Here is a 17,681-nt window from a genome sequence, read left to right as displayed (position 1 = left end):
GCCACACCTATATCTCAGCAGGTATAACGTAACCTCTTACCCTTTTACTCCTCTTTTGTACATCTGAGCAGCCCATTAGCCCTTTTGGCCACGGCAGCAGGTTGGTTACACGCACTCTGTGGTTATCTACCGAGATTTCAAACTCGGTTAACTGAGTCCTGCACCCCAGGCAGAAATCCCTCTGCTGGAATATGGTCTGCTTGTTCTTTGACATCCTCACATTTGGTCACATTCAGACACCAGTTATTTGCTTGTACAAAGCTTGCTACACTAGCTAAATTATGCCTCTAATCTCTGTGTTATTTGCAAACGTTTAAGATCATTAAATAGCTTAGTACCAAAAGCCAATCTCCATGATCACAGTAGAAATACACCTACTGTGACACTTACTTACCTGCAATTACCTTTCTAGACTTACCGGTTCTGTTCGAGACCAGTTGAAATCTGTTTATTATGGGTGCCCCCTGACCTCATAACATTCTATTTTCTCCATCCAAATGCCATATAATACCAGGTCACTTGCCTTGTGAAGTTCTAAGTATATTACATCAAACATCATTACTTTTATTGATCTGCTGATATAATAAAAAAGATGTCAAGTTAGTTTGACAAGATTTATTTTTCATATAGCTAAGCTGATTGGCATTAATCATATCTCTCCTGTAATTCTTATTTATCAAGCCTTATATAAGCTATTCCACTCTTTTGCTAGGCAGTGAAGGATGGCTGGCAGTTCCATAATTTTCTAGGTCATCCTGTCCACTCTGTCATTGGCTTAAACTCCCTCCTCTGTAATTTCCACCTCTGTCATGAATTACTGAACATCAATATTAAGTGCCCAAGACTTCCTTCTCCAGCATTTTGAAGCATTGGCTGCATGTCTTCTGCATCCATAGTTAAAAAAACATACCGTGGCTGTACTTGGACTTAGGGTTTCAGTCTGTGGGTTTTTTCTGTATTGCTTTTCTCCTTCCTACACTTCAGACCACACGAGTTCTTGGCACTTCTGTTTTCAAAGTGTGTATAGATATGGGCTTTTCTTCCATTTCCCATTAGCCAGAACACCTTCACAGCCCCCTGTTTTTTACAAAACTTTGCTGTTTGTACTGGACTCATACCAGTATTTCTCAATTACTTCCTTCTCTCTTCTCTTCAGCCTAGAAATAGCTCTTACGTTTTCTCAATCTAACCATTACCTGTAAGCCGTGTTTTCCTGTCTTTCCACCTTCTTTGTCATGGATGAGTATGTCCTTGCTAACTTGCCGTAATACTTGCCTTAAAGCTCACTCTCTCACTTTTGACATCATACACTCCTCCAGTGTTCGGTCCATCAGTAATAGCAGCTTTTTCATTCTCTTTTCTTCTCCCACACTGGTATTGTGCTGTTCATCTTGTCCTTACCCAGGGAGCAAGCTCTTAACCTAGGCATCATGGATGATTCAGGTTTCTCCAAAACTTGCATTTTTTTCTGCAAGACCCTCTACAGTAACTGAGGCGAATTACACATCTTGTGTCCGTACCTCAGTGTCATGCTGGAGAGGAATGAGAGGGGATTTCCTACCTGCGTGCTCATGCCTTAATGTTCCCATTCTGCCTTCTTCCTCCAGCTGGTTTCAGGGACTGCATGTAGCAGCATTTATGCGTGTAATGTTGCTCACCTGCATTGTTCCAGGGGAGCCAACAGGTATGTGCAGATAAATGATTCCAGGATACAGTGTGGGACCTTTTGGACTGAGGCACTATTTTTAAGTGCTTTGTACACTGTTTAAATACATCTTTGCCAATTGAAAACAAAGAACAGCAGTAACCATTTATGTAACACTATTAAATCCACATACAGTTTTACAAACACAAACTAATTATTCTGGGTAGCAGCTCTGTAAAAGGGTAGGTAAATATTATTTCATTTTACACATGAGAAGTAGGTTAGAGGTGCTAAATGTCTTGTATGTAGCTGCAAAAAGAACAATTTCCAGAGGCATATGAAAATTCAGCAGTTGTTAGCTTTCAGTCCTGTCTTCATCTGCTAGAAGATGTTGCTTTAATTTGTTTAAAATGGTGATTTTGAGAAATGAAGTATTACAGTTTGTGTTTACTACTGTGGATTGATTGGTTTTGTCAAGCAGGACTGATGGCCCAAGGTTAATGTTCCAGCTGCTGGACCTCTTCCAGTAGCCCAGTTAGCAGTATGGATTGTGGACATGTTCTCAATAAAGACTGATACAGGTCATCTTGGATCAGAAACTTGGGTCAGTAACTAGAGAGGACTGTGATTTGCATAGGCTTTCCCCTTGTGCTGGTGATACCCCTGTACGTGACCTTAGCATGGGTGCATCTTTTTCTGGTGTCACCGTGCCTTTGCTGGTGAGAAGTGCAGCCTGGCGTCCTCTGTTCCTTGGCTGTCCCCATCAGGAGGTGTTGTGCAAGGGAGAAGGAGCAATCAGAGAAACAGTCTGCAGAAATCCAGTTGCAGGAAAACCCAAACCTGTATTCTTTCATATATAAAAAGGAGAGCCATTTTTGCACGGTCCGCTCCGTGCTGAACATTAAATGCAGCCATGCACGCGCAGCTGTGTTTACCAAGCACAAGGAAGTAAATTGCAGGATACTTGCAGATCACACAGTCTGGCAATGGCTGACAGATTCTTACTTTTTATGAGAAACACTTCACAGATGTATGTGTTCCTTATGTTATTTTGGGGAAGAGAAGTGCAGATGTGGGCTTAACACCCTCCTGCCTCTGCTTTATGTACTGGCATATGGTACTGCTCTTGAATGCCAAAGTGACATTTATTAATTTCTTCAACCTTTTGGGTTTTTTTTGCAGCTTACACCTTGGACAATGTTAATCTGCAAGGATATTTTGTCTATTCTTTTAATGACAAGACTGCTCCTAAATATGGTCTCTACAGTTATGTTGCAAATCGATATGAACCAAAGCCTTCTTTGAAACATTACAGAGAAATCATTGACAATAATGGTTTTCCTGGTCCTGAAACTCCTGAGTTGCTGTGCCCAGAAGAGATTGCCTTGTGTCCTGAATGCCACTTCTTCCAAACCAGAAAATCATTGTTAGCCTTTATCTCTTTCATATTTGTTGCTTTTATTGTTACTATATTCTTCATTACTTACTACTCCAAGAGGGTCAAAAGAAGGTATAAATAGAGCTGCCACTTTGAATACATCACTCACCACCCTTTCTCTTGCATCCCATTGGGAAATCTGAAATAAGAGCACACCATGTTGTGATTGCTTCAGCACGAGGAAGGCATTTACATTGCCTGATACTGCAGGACATCAACACTGAGAAGAGATTGCTAGCATATGGCTTCCAGAAATAATTTTCTCTGTTTTAGTACATTTGGTTTATGACCAGCCAGTCCTTAATTCCTGTGGTTGGAGTTATCTCACAACTTTCCCTGGGACCTTTTGTTGAGTAGATGCATTCCCCTCCTTGGTTTTGCCTCACTGAGATGGATAGGTGAAAGTATGTTTTGAAGACATGGAGTGATGGAAGAGCCTGAATGTCAAATTATCCGGGAGAAGACTGGGGAGAAACGAAATGGTTTGCTTTTCTAAATGAGGGCTGAATGCTGATATTGCTTGATCAGAGCCACAACCTGATCAGAGCAGGGAACGTGACTGAGCAGAGATGGAGGACAATTGCACAAAGCAGTGCCAGAAGGAAGGACACCCCCTTCCCTAAAGCAGATGTAGGGGGAAGAACAGGGGGACACAAATCTGTTCTGCTTGCTAAATCAGTTAACTACTCCTCAGGTTGCCGACAGCTGCATCTGACTTCAGGATGTCACTGAGGAACTTCAGCTAAAGGAACTATGTCTTTCTTGATGGGGAGAGCAGCAGGGATATGTGCAGTGATGGCAGGGGTCATGCCATCTGACGGGAAGAGATGGGAAGGGTTGAAGGGCTTCTCTTTGTATTTACTCAGAAAAAAAAGCGGAGAGCAGGAGCTGGGATGTCTTCACTGTCTCCTTTGTCAGAAAGCTGTGTGCCTGACCCTGTGCCCTGTTGTCCTGCAGCCATGGATGTGGCAGGGCTGGAGCTCCCCGTTCCTGCACTCCTTGCAGTAAGTTGCACACAACTGTCACTCTGCTGCTGCTGGGCTATCTACCTGCTGGAAACATGTTAGTAAGATGGTATCTGCATGCCATCTGTGTTGAGTGTGGAGACGTTAAATCCCAGCATTTTGGTATAATAGTCCAGCACTTTATTGCTGCTTTTGCCAGGGTCTGAGATGTTGGCGCTGTTGCTCCAAGCCTCTTCCAGGTTGGCTGGAGGGTCTTCTTTGAGCAACTGGATCTGTCCCTGGCAGCGTTTCGTCCTGAAGTATTACTGGACATCTGAGGCTCTCTTATTTTTCTCTCAGCAAAATAAAATTAGGAAAATATTAGCAACAGTGTTTAGCAGTAGAAATCGAGAGGGAGTGGAAAAAACCCTACATTGTTTTGCCTGCCTGGTGAATCACTGCATGAGGAGTGTCCTCGGTATAAAGCAAAGAGGTCATTTTTCTCTGCTCTCTAACTCTAGGCCTGCATCACCTTCAGCTGTAATTCTATTTTTATTGCTATGTGAATAATGTCACTCACTGGAAAGAATATTTTAAAGGAAATGTGCTCTGTGTTAATTAAGAATTATTTATCTACTAAAGCTGATTATGCTGCGTTAAATGTGATGTTTATCTACTAGATGACTAACAGATGACTAAATGACCTCCCGGGGTTCCTTTCAACCTGAATACTCTATGGCCCTGTGATTCTGTACTGTAAATTAAAACTTATATATGGAATACAATTTCCATTTCTAATTTAAGATTATATTTTTTAAAAATAATCTGTAGAAATAGAAAATAATTAACATCATAATGGTTAATATATTTGTCCTCTAGTTCCAATCTTAAAATGGTCTCTCTTTGCACTAATATATATTTTGGTATTGAGATTAAGGTGAAAAATTCAGGGTAAGCGATGAAGTATTAAATATATATATATATATATATATATATATATATATATATAAATTATTTATGGCCCAATAGGACTTGCTGAAAAAGAGAAAATTTTACACTGCTGCATATTTATGCATTGGTGCCTGATGCAGTGTGGGTTACAAAGAAATAGCTCTCTCTAAATGTATGAAATGGCAAATGGCTTTCTTCGTGGCATGGCTATGAACCACCTTGCAATACGTTGCCCCAGTAGTCAGATGCCTTCACAGTACATAACAAAAAGTGATGTTCATTTAATACAACCTGTAGCCAGGTCATGCCTAACTTGTATGTTATATGTGTGCGTGTATGTATGTTATAATTATTTTGCTTTTGGTAAAACAAAAAGTCTGGGCCAGATCTTTCTGAGAAGCCCGGTGTATGTGCCTCAGGCGTTCAGGGGGTCAAGGCACGGCAAGTGCAGAAGAGCATGGGTGCCGTGCTGGTGGGCATCGACCCGTCCTGAGACTTCGCTGGGAATTAACCATCCAGGGAGGAGCTGCCGTGTGCTTCCTAATGGCCCAGCCGCAGCAGCAGCCCGAGCGCAGGGGAGACACTGCAGGCTCTTCCCATAGAGGCTGGGTGATATGTAACCACCGACAGGCAGATGGCACCAGCTGGATATCTAATTTGTAGGTAAATTGGGATTTGTTGCTACGAAGCCGTAGGATTGCATCCACTCATGGTGCCGTGGCCCATAGAAATAACACAGCCTGTGGCACAGTTCCCTTCTCAAGAGTTTTTAAATAGCACCGCAGAGCCACGGCCAGCTCAAGCTGGGCACGACAGTTGCCAAAGTCTTCTCCTAAGCAGCCTGCCTGTGGTGCTCCGTGCACAGTGACATGCAGCTCTCGGCAAACAAACTGCACGGTGATGGCACCGGGAAAATGCAGGCTGGCCTGAGGGACGTAATGGTATGGTTTCGCTTTGGGAATCTGCTTCATTTTATGTCATCAGGGGCCAGCATGAGTTTCTTGTCAGTCTTCTGGGAAAAAATCACCCTCCACTAACAACAAAAAGGCCCTTGAGCAGGCAAAGGTTAGGTACCAGTCCGAGGAGAACTGCGGTGTGCTCATGCAGATCGATGCGATAATCGCCTCCTGCAACCAGGCTGTGGGCTGTGGGGCACTTGTGTGCAACACCCACGTGTGAGCGATGATCTGGCACTTCCCTGTCACCACCTGTGCATCCAGGGCAGAAACGGTGGCAGTGGCAAGGGCTCTGAGTGGAGGGGACTCTACAGTCCAACCACAAAGGCAGCTCAGGGGAAGACAGTGTTTTGTTTTCTGAAGAGCAACCGGAGTCTGCATGTGATGGATGCTAACACACAGTATCTTGTGTAGAACTAGTTTCTTGATTTTAACAGTGTTTCTGAATGAAATATTGTTGCCCGTTTGCTCAGTGCTCCAGATTAAACATGCTGTAAAATAGAAAATCATGGTTTTATTCCAAGTATTTTTGTGACGTGAATGCAGAGCTTCTGTTTTATTTCTTGAACAGACTGTGCAGAAGTGACTGTGGGAAGGGCGTCTTTGCTAAACGAAAGAATGAGTGTTACATTGTTTTTATGACAATCTCAGAAATTAAATAAAGATACAGTAAGTTCCAAACCATATCATGATCTTATTGTTTAATCTGTCCAATTTCTCTGTTTGCAACATGAAGTACAGAGTACCTTAGGAGAGGCTGTTACGGCAATTCTGCAAGGAGTTAAGTGTTTCTGTTTGTTTTTCCAATGTCACATATAACTTTTGTTGGAGGTGGCTGGGGCCTGTGTCTACGAGAGGTTTTTCCAACAGACCTAGTCCTTTGGAGGGGTTTTGGTTCTTTGAATTTTTGTTGGTTTTGTGTAGGGTTTTTTGTGACTGTTATTATTTTAAAAGCCTGTGGAAGTTACCATACCAATATAAGAGTGTTTCGTTGGAATAGCTTATTCCATAGTAACACTGCGGTGGATTTGACAGCTCTTCTATTCCAGTAGAGTTACTCACAGGCTTGAGGGTTTTTGTCAGCATAGTTGTGGCACTAAGCAGTCAGTTTGTGGCATCCTTGTTAAACATCCTAAGGAAAGTAAATGTCAAGGTTAAAAGGAAGTGGGAGCAGAAAGGGACAATACTAATTAATAGGACAGTGGCCATACAAGTGTCAGCATGTTTAAACACACAGCCTGCCCTTCACTTTTCTCCTTGCATTGTGTTTGTTTGCTTTTTAGTCACTTAGAAATCTTGATCTGTTCGTTCTGCTTGCAAAAAAAAAAACCAACCAAACAAACCCTTAGGCAAAAATGGTCTTACTCAGAGTGAAAGAGACAGTTTTAGCTAGGCTTCAGCTTCAGCTGAGAAAGTTCAGTCTTGTTCCTTCTCCACTCATGCAAAGCCAAGAAGAGGAGGCGAGGAAAAGAAAGGGGAAAGCTCTTCCAGTCTTTGATGTGCCAGTCGTGGATTGCCAAACCACTCTTCCCCAGCTGTCACAAGGCTATGGCTGGTGCTGGCTGGTTAAGCCCACCCTTTTTAAAAGGTTGGAGAAAGAAGGAATTAACGAGGTGAGACGAAAGTGGCAGGGTCCAATGTATGAGAGGCTTTTATTTTGCTTCATGAGTTGAACAAAAACATCACTGTCAAATGGTTCTGAGAAAACTAAGATCATTAAGAAACCAGAAAGTTGAAATAACAGCAGCCTGCAGCCAAGATACTTGTGGGTGCTGACGTTTTGCTGGCTATTATCTTGTGATGCTTTGTGTGTTTGTGAAGGAGTGGCAGAAAGGCCAGTGAGGCAGAGAGAAGTCAGGGAAAATACTAATGAACAGGGCAGAAAAGTCACAGGCACAAGCAGCTACACGAGGTCCTCACCCTGGGAGCTGAGGGAACAGTCAGATGGGCCATGGGAATATTCTTTGTTAAAAATCAAATATTCTTAATTAAAAAACAAAAATATATTTTTTAAATCTACTTTGAAAGCTCCCTATCTCCCATATTTGTCCCTTAATGATATACCTCCTACATGATGAATTTTACTGTCAAAACCCTTTTCCTCGTCACAAGAGCTACTCACAGCGCAACCCACAAAGCATCATTATGGGGTCCCAGCTGTCCTGAGCTCATCCAGGTGGGTTTCTGGCCCAAGTCCCAGGAGGCCTGTGGGGGTCTGAAGTGCAGGAGAGGTGGTTGCTGTCACTAGCACTGAGCAAAGCAGTGGGAATGACAGCAATGATAGATTCTAAATACTGCTGCAAATTCACATCAGGTTTGATTAATTTCTACTTAAGGAAATTAAAACTAAAGAATTTCTACTTAATTTCTACTTTCTATTAGTAGAAAGAGTTTCTTCCTTACTGAGAGAGTAACACACAAGACTTTAGGGTTTTTTTTGGCAGGGAGGGATGAGTTTTAACTCTTCCCCTCTAACCTGTGATGTATAATGTACTTCTCACTGTTGATTTTTTTTTTTATGGTGTCAGTCCTTGCAGGGAAGATGAGGACCTGGGCAGCACCATCTCAGTCCCACCTGTTTGGCTCTCAGGAGCCAGAGAAGCTTCCAAGCTGGATCTTCCCACCCAGGGCTGTTCCTTGCTGGGATGCACCTCCAAGCCGGAGGGGGGCTGAGCCCCAGGCACCTCCCAAGCGGGACATGCGGCGGGGCCCAGAGGAAGAGCAGAGCGGATGGCACGTCCTGGTGAGATGCTGGCTGTGGTGGTGGCTTGGCTTTCAGTGGTGAGCTGGCTGTTGCGTTGCCACCTTCTGCGCCCAGGGCTCTGTAGGAGCCTTTCTGCAGCACTCTGAGCCAGCTGGGCTGCGCAAACATAACACCTGACCCACGAAATCTGGGTTTCCTCCCACTGGAGGGAATCGCAAATTGGCCAAGTGTTTAGTTCAAGAGGTGTAACGGTATAAACTACCTGTGCTGTAAAGTTTTACGAGGTGACAAAGTTTTGTAGTCTGGCAATAGCACAGTCAAGCTGGAGGCCATCAGATGCCCTGCCAGGAAAGGGAGGGGAGCAAGCTGGTGGGGAGGGCTTCCCCGCAGGCTGCAGCCTCTCCGGTCGGACCAGAGGGTGCCCGGAGGGGTGCAAGGGTGCTGCTCCTGCGGCCCGGGACAGGCGTGATCCCGGGGCGTAGTGCTGCCTGGCAGATGGAGCAGGGCCAGCTCCAGCTCTCTCACCACCTCCTCTTCCCTCTTTGGGCACATACTTTACATTTGGGCTGTGAAACGGGGAGCTAACCACCAAAGTATGACATGGGTGTGTCGGAGCATATTGTTTATTTAGAAGACAAATAGCGTTTATAGACCTTACAGATTGTTTTGTTGATAGTTATTACTTTGCAGCAACCCTTCTGCCTCCCTCTCTCCACTAGGATCAAATGGGTCTTATTTCCAAAAGCTAAGAAAGTAAGTGCCCATAAAGTAAGCTGCCAGTGTTACAGTCATCTTTCCCAGCATTTCCTGAGCCTTTAAGTCTGCTTCTGATGGAAGATTGTGAATTTTATACACATTTGTAACTCATTTATCTGCCACATTGCTGCAGGATCCGTGAGCGGATATTGCCTTTCCTTGCACCTCACAGCGGGAGGCGGTGGGGTCCTGCTCTCAGCAGCACGTGGTTGCTCCTGCTTGGTATTCACAGGCACATTCCGCCAGCTGGTGATTTATTATTTTTGGGCTGGAAGAAAAATAATGCAACCAAGCTCTTATTATTTTGTCCTTTTATCTGTTTGGTCATATTAATGTGGGATAATCATTATATAAATGCACAGGAGATGCAGTCAAGGACACATTCATTTTTAAAGTCCTCCAATGCTCTTGTACTTCAGTCATTCGTCTTCTGTCTTTAATTACAGCAAGTGATCTCAGAGGCACTTAAAAGATTAAATTACTCAATTATTTGAAAAACCCAAATGCAATAACTGTATCTCTTTTCTGATAAATACCAGTGATTGCTGGAAAACGTCGCCCAAGGCAAGAAATACTGGGAGGCCAAGGAGGCCATATTGTAACATTTTGGCTTAGCCCAGTGATACTCATTTAATTTTTCATTATTTGCAACCATTATTTTTACTTGCAGTGTGATGAATGTCACTGCTCAGCAATTTACAAGTGTCCTGGCACCTCCTTGACTGTGCAGAGAATTACGCGAGACAGCTGGATGATAACCGCAGCTTACAAAGACATCAGGCCGTGGCTGGGCATCAGCGTGGCCAGGCAGTACGCCCCATTCAAGGTGATGCTGGTGGATGGGGTTTGGTCCAGTGTTTGGGAAGGGTATGGAATTAAAACACATGGTGGCTCACCCCGCGTTGGGGTGGGTCCTCTTCTGGCAGGGCTGGGCGTGCATCGGTGCCGTGCTGGGGGGCAGTCTGGCTCAGGCTCTGCAACCTTGTGGGAGGTGGGAAAGGTGGCCTGCCAAAAGCTGGCTTCGAAACGGTGCTGTCACAGTCCCACGGCCCCAGGAGGGAGCTGTTGGTGTGCCCTGCGTGTGGGCATGGCTGCCAATGCTGCGACAATGCAGCTGCAGCAGCAGGGCTCATACTTCTTCACTAATAGCCCTATTGCTCACCAGGGAGCCCCAAATACATCCACTGAAGAATGGGAAGTTATCTCTACATCAGGTTTTTAACCTCTTCTGCAAAGCAGCCGACGTGTGATGAGCCCAGCGCTGCGAGCCTGGGTAAGAAGGGGTACAGGCTGGTGTGATCCCTCCTCCCTGCACCAGGAAGACACGGACGTGACTCTTCAGGGAAAGAGGAATCCAGGCTAAAGAGCTTAAATCCTGCATTCTCACTTCATAGGCCCAGTTCTGAGTCACTGTCCCATTGGGAGCCAGCTGAGACTGGGCAAAATACCGGAGCAGCTGTAAACCCAGGGCAATCCGCACTTGCAGCTGTGGTGGGCTCTTTGCTGATGCTGTTTAGCCAGCAGCATGTCACAGGGATGGGTGGCTGGTGTTGATAAACAAACTCTCTGCTTTCAGTTACCCCTGTGGTCAAGGCAGACCAGCTGTGGTGCTTCTGGTCCTGCTGCCATGCAGACCAAGCCTGGTGAGGCTGGGTGACACGCAGCAGGGTGGCTGAGCGGGCTGGCAGACCCCAGGCTGCTGCCCCCATGCAGGTCTGGGGTCAGGATGCGTGCGGGCACCCAGTGAGCATCTGTCCCCCACACGTGGCGGGGTACTGGCCAGCAGATGCTGCTGCGAGGGTTACTGTCATCTGCTCCACCACCTGTGGTTCCCACGTTTATTTAATTTTTTTTAAAAAAAAAAGAGTAAGTAATTTGATATACATTCTCTCAAGGAAAAGGAGTCATTCCAGCAAGGAGCAGGCCAGGCGTGGCCTGGGGAGGGACAGATGTCCCTGTGGCTAATTTGCTCCCATAAATTGCAAGCTGTTGCAAATCCTCCCTGTAGCAAGTGCTGGCTCTGTGTTTCAGCTCTGTCTGTCCCAGAGCTGCTACAAGCAGGTGAAAGAGAAAGAGCAGAGTCTGCAGTTTTAGGCTGTTTCCCTAGTGCCTTTTGCAGAATTGAGTATTTTGATTAAGAAATAAGCTTTAATCCCCTAGCTGGCTGCCAGCCGAGCTCCATGCAGCTGCTCTGGCCAAGCAGGGCAGTCTCCTGCTGGAGCAGAAGCTTTTGCTGAAGAACGAGGTATTTTCTCGTTAAAGCAGTTACAGCTGGGACCCCATCCCGTCTCGTTGCAAGCTGCTGCCAATGAACTGAGGTTCAAGTCCCTGCTCAAGGTAAAAAGCAGTTCACTGCCTTCAAACCATGGCTGCCTTCAGCCTCCCCATCTTGTTGGACACACACCTGCTGGGAGAGGATGGAAAGCCCCAACTTGTCATTGCGGTGGGACTAAGGAGCACCTGTGCAGTGGTACAAGCTTTTGGTTGTTTTCCTGCTCTTGCCTTCCTGCTTCCTTGGAGGAGAGAAGCAGAAACCATCTCTCCTCACCCCAGGGATTTGTCCCTGGGGTGGGGACATTTGCAGACAGAGCTGGCAATGCCTGGCAGTTGCAGCTGGGGAGGGGACCATTGACGACTTGGCCACTGTTACCCTGCCCTGAAGGCTGATCCCTGTGGCCTCCTGTGCAGCCTGGGCTGGGTGAGGAGGGCTCAGGCTGGAACCCAGACAGGCATGCAGGGATGAAGCAGGGAAGAGGGCACGTTGGGCTGAAGAGCTGGGCTTAGAAGAGAGCAGTGGAAAACAGCTACCTGTCAGTGGTAAGTGGTCAGTGGTAAGGTGGCAGGATAGAGATCCTAGTTTCAGAATCAAAGGGGTGGAAGGAGATAAGTATTCAGGTTACTTTTTCTGCAAGGGATGGCATGAGAGGCTTTCTTCAAGAGAGGCACAGAGGCTCTTGGTGTCTGGGTCTTGTGGATTAGGGAGGGTATCTGGGAGTGTGTGAGACCTCCCCAACATTACCCTATGAAAGACAGGCAAATACGTACCTATCTGCAGTGTTGCAATGCTTTCCCTGTTGTTACTCATTAACCCAGACCCACTGCTCTACTCTGTGTCAGCCCTTCGGCTCCATGTACCTGTGTGTTTGCTGAGCTCGGTTTCTGGCACACTGCAGCGGGGCAGTCTGCTGTCACACAGTGCTAGGTGGGACCGGCTCTGCATCCATTGCTGCTTTGGGGGAAAATGTTTGCTTTCTGCACGGTATAGCTGGCATACATCTGGCAAGGAGAGCATGACGTGGCCATGCTGAATCCCCAAGGGTTCATGTGTGGGTCGCGCCATTCAAGTGCTGCTTCCTCTCTGGCAACATCTCTGCTCCCCAGCTCTTCCAGGTCGCTATTGAGCTGGAGCAGCAGTATCAGTTTTCATCCTCTCCTTTGACTTGCAGACTCCAGCAGTCTTCTGGGTATTTCTTCCAGTATTTTCATTTCCCAGTCATGTCAGTATGCTCAGCCTGTGCTCTCATCTAACAGATACCTGCCATTTTGAAGAGCAATATTTCTTAGGCATGCCAAGATCCTCCAAGGCTGACATCAGTTCTGCAGAGCAAGTGCTTCAGACAGGGATACAGAATCACAGAATGGTCAGGGTTGGAAGGGACTTCTGGAGATCATCCAGTCCAACCCCCTGCTAAAGCAGGTTCTCCTAGAGCAGGTTGCACAGTCATGTCCAGGTCGGTTTTGAATTTCGCTGGCGAAGAAGACTCCACAGCCTCTCTGGGCAGCCTCTTCCAGTGCTCTGTCACCCTCAAAGCAAAGAAGTTCTCATATTCAGGTAGAACTTCCCGTGTTGCAGTTTGTGCCTATTGCCCCTTGTCCTGTCACTGGGCACCACTGAAAAGAGCCTGGCCCCATCCTCCTGACACTTGCCCAAAGGTATTTGTAGACATTGACAAGGACCCTTCTCAGTCTTCTCTTCTCCAGGCTGAACAGGCCCAGCTCTCTCAGGCTGTCCTCATCAGGGAGATGCTCCAGTCCCCTCATCATCTTTGCAGCCCTCCCCTGGGCCCTCTCCAGTAGTTCCCCATCCCTCTTGAACTGGGGAGCCCAGAACTGGACACAGCACTCCAGATGTGGCCTCACCAGGGCAGAGCAGAGGGGCAGGAGAACCTCCCTCCACCTGCTGGCCACGCTCCTCCTGATGCACCCCAGGGTCCCACTGGCCTTCTTGGCCACATGGGCACACTGCTGGCTCATGGGTAACTTAGATGCCTTGCTGGTGACTCCTGCAAGGTGTTGTAAAGAGGATGGATGCCCAAGAACTCAACAGTGCAAGGACTGCGCATACCAGGAGCTGAAACATCGGTGCTGGTAAGGTTAAGACAGTCTGTTTGCCCTCACATGGCTGCAGGTGGGTGGGAAGGAGAGATGGGAATGAGAATGCATAACATACTATATTTTTTTGCAACCAAGGACAGACTTACACAGCTGACCATCTCTACCATGGCAGATAATTGGAGAAATGTGCTTCCTTTCAGTCCGAAGTTTAACACTGAGCTTTCCCTGAATGATGGGACATAAAGGCTTATCCCCTCCTAGATGGCCTCTCATAGTTGACCCCGTGCTCAGCATCCTGTTTGTGAGACTGTGCTGCATTTGATAATTCCAGAGAGAGTTGGAGAGATATAAGGCCCATCCACAGGGACGTTTATTCCATCTCTAGATATGTGTAAGACAAACCACAAACCACTATCCTGCATTGCATCTTATTTTCTTTTGCAGTGGCTTGATGGATTCAAGATGGCTGAAGTCTGATAATATGGACCCAACATTCAGCATCCCAGCTCCACCGTGGCTCCTATGAACCTAGCCTTAGATTTCTGACATGAACTTTGCTGCAGAAACACAGTTGAATTCAGTGGGAATCAGGGGCCAAATACTGCTGAGGACGTGAGTTTACTTTTCTCATGCCAGCTGCCCTAGCATAATGGCTTCTTTGGAAAACATAATCTTTGCCATGAAGCTCACGTATACTTAAAGACACCATAGGATAAATATAATGAACCACAATATCATTTTGAGCCTAAAATCATTATTGAAGTCCCATAACAGAACAGTTCAGTGTGCTGCAGGTTGCAATAAGGAAAGCAAGGGCTTAAATGTACCATGTTTCTTGTGCCAATGGACAAAATGAGCACACGAAGGAAAAGTGATTCTTTAGTGTATGCAAATTTATTCAACTCTGCAATTGTTTATTTACAATTAATGACTGATACCAACAGATGAGGTAAAAATATGAGGTATTGATATGAGTATAACATTTAAAAATGCAATTATCATAATGTATTCTCAATGGCAATGTAACAATAAAAATACTGTGGTAGCTGAATGGTAGACATGGCATAATGTGCATTTTAAAGAAATTTTATTTCATTGATACACAGCTTAAAGATGCCATAAGCACATGACTGAGCTTCTGCAAGGGTAGGACAAGCCTACCTTGCTAACAGGTGGCACAGGACCCCTTCCAGCTAAGTGATGACTTGTCAGACAGGATAAAACCACTGTCCAGGTTTTCCCTTCATTTTAGTAAGAAATTTTTACTATTAGACAATTGCCATTCCGAGGGCCAGAAATTCTGTGCCCGTTAATACTGAGGCACTATTGTATTCGTTTATGCAAACTAATGTAGCAGAAGTGCTCTAATGGGTGGTGTTTTGGAAAACAGCTGGCACAAAACCTGCTGCCTTGGCTACAGGCATTTGGGGACAAGGCGCCGCTTTCTGGGGCGGCAATCCTGCTGGAACCAGGGGCTGGCCTTGCCCTGCCAGCTTACAAGCCACAGCTTGCTCCTGGGAAGGCTGGACCTTGGCACCCTGCGGCTGGCTGGTGACTGCCAGACCTCAGCACAGTCATGCAAGGGTGTGAGCCTTCCCCTGTCTTTGACACTTGAAATCGAGCAGTCAGTCCTTGCATATTGCCCTGCTGGCTGTAGCTCAAGGCAGGAGGAGCTCATGGGCAGCCAGCCTCCCTCATCCTATGAGTTACACAATAAAACATGGGTGAGAGCTCATGGGGGAAGACAAGAGTGACTTTGTAAAGGTCCTGCTGTTCCAAGGGGACACTGTGCTGGCTCACCCTGCCCCTGTCCACTGGCTTGCTTCCTCGGATTGCAGGACTGTCCGCCCGCAGTGCAGCCCTCACATGTGTGCACAATGGCACCGTGCTCTAGCAGCTATCAAGGACCACACGTGGTCCACCCCACAGCTCCTGTACCTGGGGCAGGCTCAATGCACTGGTTTTCAAGAGACTTCCCCATTTAGTGAATCAGGGCACAAAGCCGTAGCTTCGAGTAGGAAATGTATCCTGCTTAATTGACCTCATACTAATCTTAATGGATTTTGTTGGAAGGACTGAGCTAAAACACTGGCTATGAATGACACAGCTAATTTATGCAGCAATAAATAAAGTCAAAGTGAACAAATGCGATTAATGAAGAACAGTATTAACAGGCTTGTACATTCTTATTGAGTCATAGATGTAATATCATTTTTGGTCTTAGGTTAGTTAAAAACAAAACAGAACTCTGCCTCAAAGGTAACGTTGACAAATTATTATTATTATTACTTTTAAAGCATTCTTCCATTAGCAAAATAATAGGTCCCTGAAAATGAAATTATATAATAGGCTTAAATGGCTCCTACTCCTCATAGTCAGGGGCTAATTCTGCTCCCACCAATGCCTACAGAGGCAGGGTCATGCAGATCAGTGCAATATAATATGAAAATGCTTGCTGTTACTATAAAAGCAATTTTTCCAAGCATAGTCTGCATTTAGTCTTTTAAATCTCAGAGATGTGTTTAAAAGCTTAAAAAAGTTCAGTTATTTGTACAGTAAGAATATTACAAGGCATGGTATTCATCTGCATGTTTTTGTGTCCATGGGATATGGAAAATCTGCTTTGGAGATTTTTAACAGCCGTCTCTATGGGAGAAGGAAAGAACACAGAAACACTCAGAACATAGACAAAATCCTAAAAAAAAAAAAAATTAAAAAAAAATAGTTTACAGCTTCATAACTTACCAGTCTGATTTCAGACACCTCGGTACATACAGCATTATCTTGTACTCTTCAAGTCCAAGCAGTTACTTTGAATGCTGCACGTAGTGAGGGTCTCTAGTGGCAGATATGCCATTAATTAAGGCAATAGGTAAGTTTTCAACACCTTGTACTAACAGTCACAATTCTGCAGCTGAATATAAATGGCCTATCTCAGTTACATTTTCAAATATTTAATTTGGTGAAACTGATCCGCTCCTCATTATTTTTCAACATACAGTAACCTCCTTCTTCCTCAGCTCTTTTAATTCTTCCTACATCTATTTCTAGGTACCTTCTCACAGCATACACAAACACGAAACACGGTTGAGAACAGGTGTTTCTCTTATCACATGGATGATGCCTGGTAGCCCTGTGACAATAGCGAACACAGATTATGTAGCAGTGACACACTAAGAAACAAGTGACAGATTCACTTCAGGTCCAACTGATGCAAGTGATTTGCACTGAGTTATATACAAAATAATTAATTTATACATATACATATATATATAGATATAATATAAATATATACATACTGTACATAATTTATTTACAATTAAAATATGCTTCTTGGAAGCCTTTAAATACCAGAGTTATGTAACACACAAGTAATGGCAATAGTCTGATTTTAAAGTAATAATGATAAAAGCTCTCTGAAGAAATGTTTACTTCAATAACTGAAATTAATACAGAAGGGATGTGGCAGGGGGAGGTGAAGCCTCCAGAATAAAAGAACTTTCCTATAAAATTCCTGTTTCAGCTTTGTACAGAGCCAGGTCTGGTCAGATTCCTGCTTTCAGCATTCCTGGTCCCTGCCAGACCCGGATTTACGCTCATATGCTCCCAGGAGCACCTCCTCAGATTTTTGTTTCTGGTCCCTCAGCAATCAGAGGCTGAAATGAGTTTCTGATCCTGGCAACTTCTGCTGCACACAGATGTCCAAAGCCTTTGTTGTACCACTCTGGGGAACGTCCTCTGAAGAAATGGAAAGAGAATTATTGAGAAACTCAGACACTTAAGAAGTATGCCCCGCAGAAAAAGGCTTGCCATGCTTCCTACTCCCTGCTGCCCACAGCAGTGGAGCCTTCAAATACTTGTCATTGTTAAGTGTACTCTGAAGTTCTCCCTTGCAGTAATCAAATAAGCAGATTTTATTTCTATGATCACATCATAACAGCGGTAGATGCTG

At 45.2% G+C, this 17,681-nt stretch overlaps 2 protein-coding genes across 6 annotated transcripts in view; one reads left to right on the top strand and one right to left on the bottom strand.

The window, feature by feature from the left end:
* KL (klotho) overlaps positions 1-4,988 on the top strand; it is a 49,174-nt gene extending 44,186 nt beyond the window's left edge. Inside the window, exon 5 of the mRNA XM_055803186.1 lies at positions 2,828-4,988. Within this exon, the coding sequence (XP_055659161.1) occupies positions 2,828-3,165 (338 nt within the window). The 3' untranslated portion in view covers positions 3,166-4,988. The remainder of the gene's footprint in view (positions 1-2,827) is intronic.
* A 9,616-nt stretch (positions 4,989-14,604) lies between these two features.
* STARD13 (StAR related lipid transfer domain containing 13) overlaps positions 14,605-17,681 on the bottom strand; it is a 297,105-nt gene continuing 294,028 nt past the window's right edge. For all 5 annotated transcript variants that reach the window (XM_013302212.3, XM_055801536.1, XM_005241161.3 and 2 more), the window contains one exon: positions 14,605-17,467. In XM_013302212.3, coding sequence (XP_013157666.2) covers positions 17,350-17,467 — 118 coding nt within the window. In that variant the 3' untranslated portion in view covers positions 14,605-17,349. The remainder of the gene's footprint in view (positions 17,468-17,681) is intronic.

This window comes from Falco peregrinus, chromosome 4, assembly GCF_023634155.1.
Source record: "Falco peregrinus isolate bFalPer1 chromosome 4, bFalPer1.pri, whole genome shotgun sequence".
NCBI lineage: Eukaryota > Metazoa > Chordata > Aves > Falconiformes > Falconidae > Falco > Falco peregrinus.
This window is presented reverse-complemented; position numbering and strand designations above follow the sequence as displayed.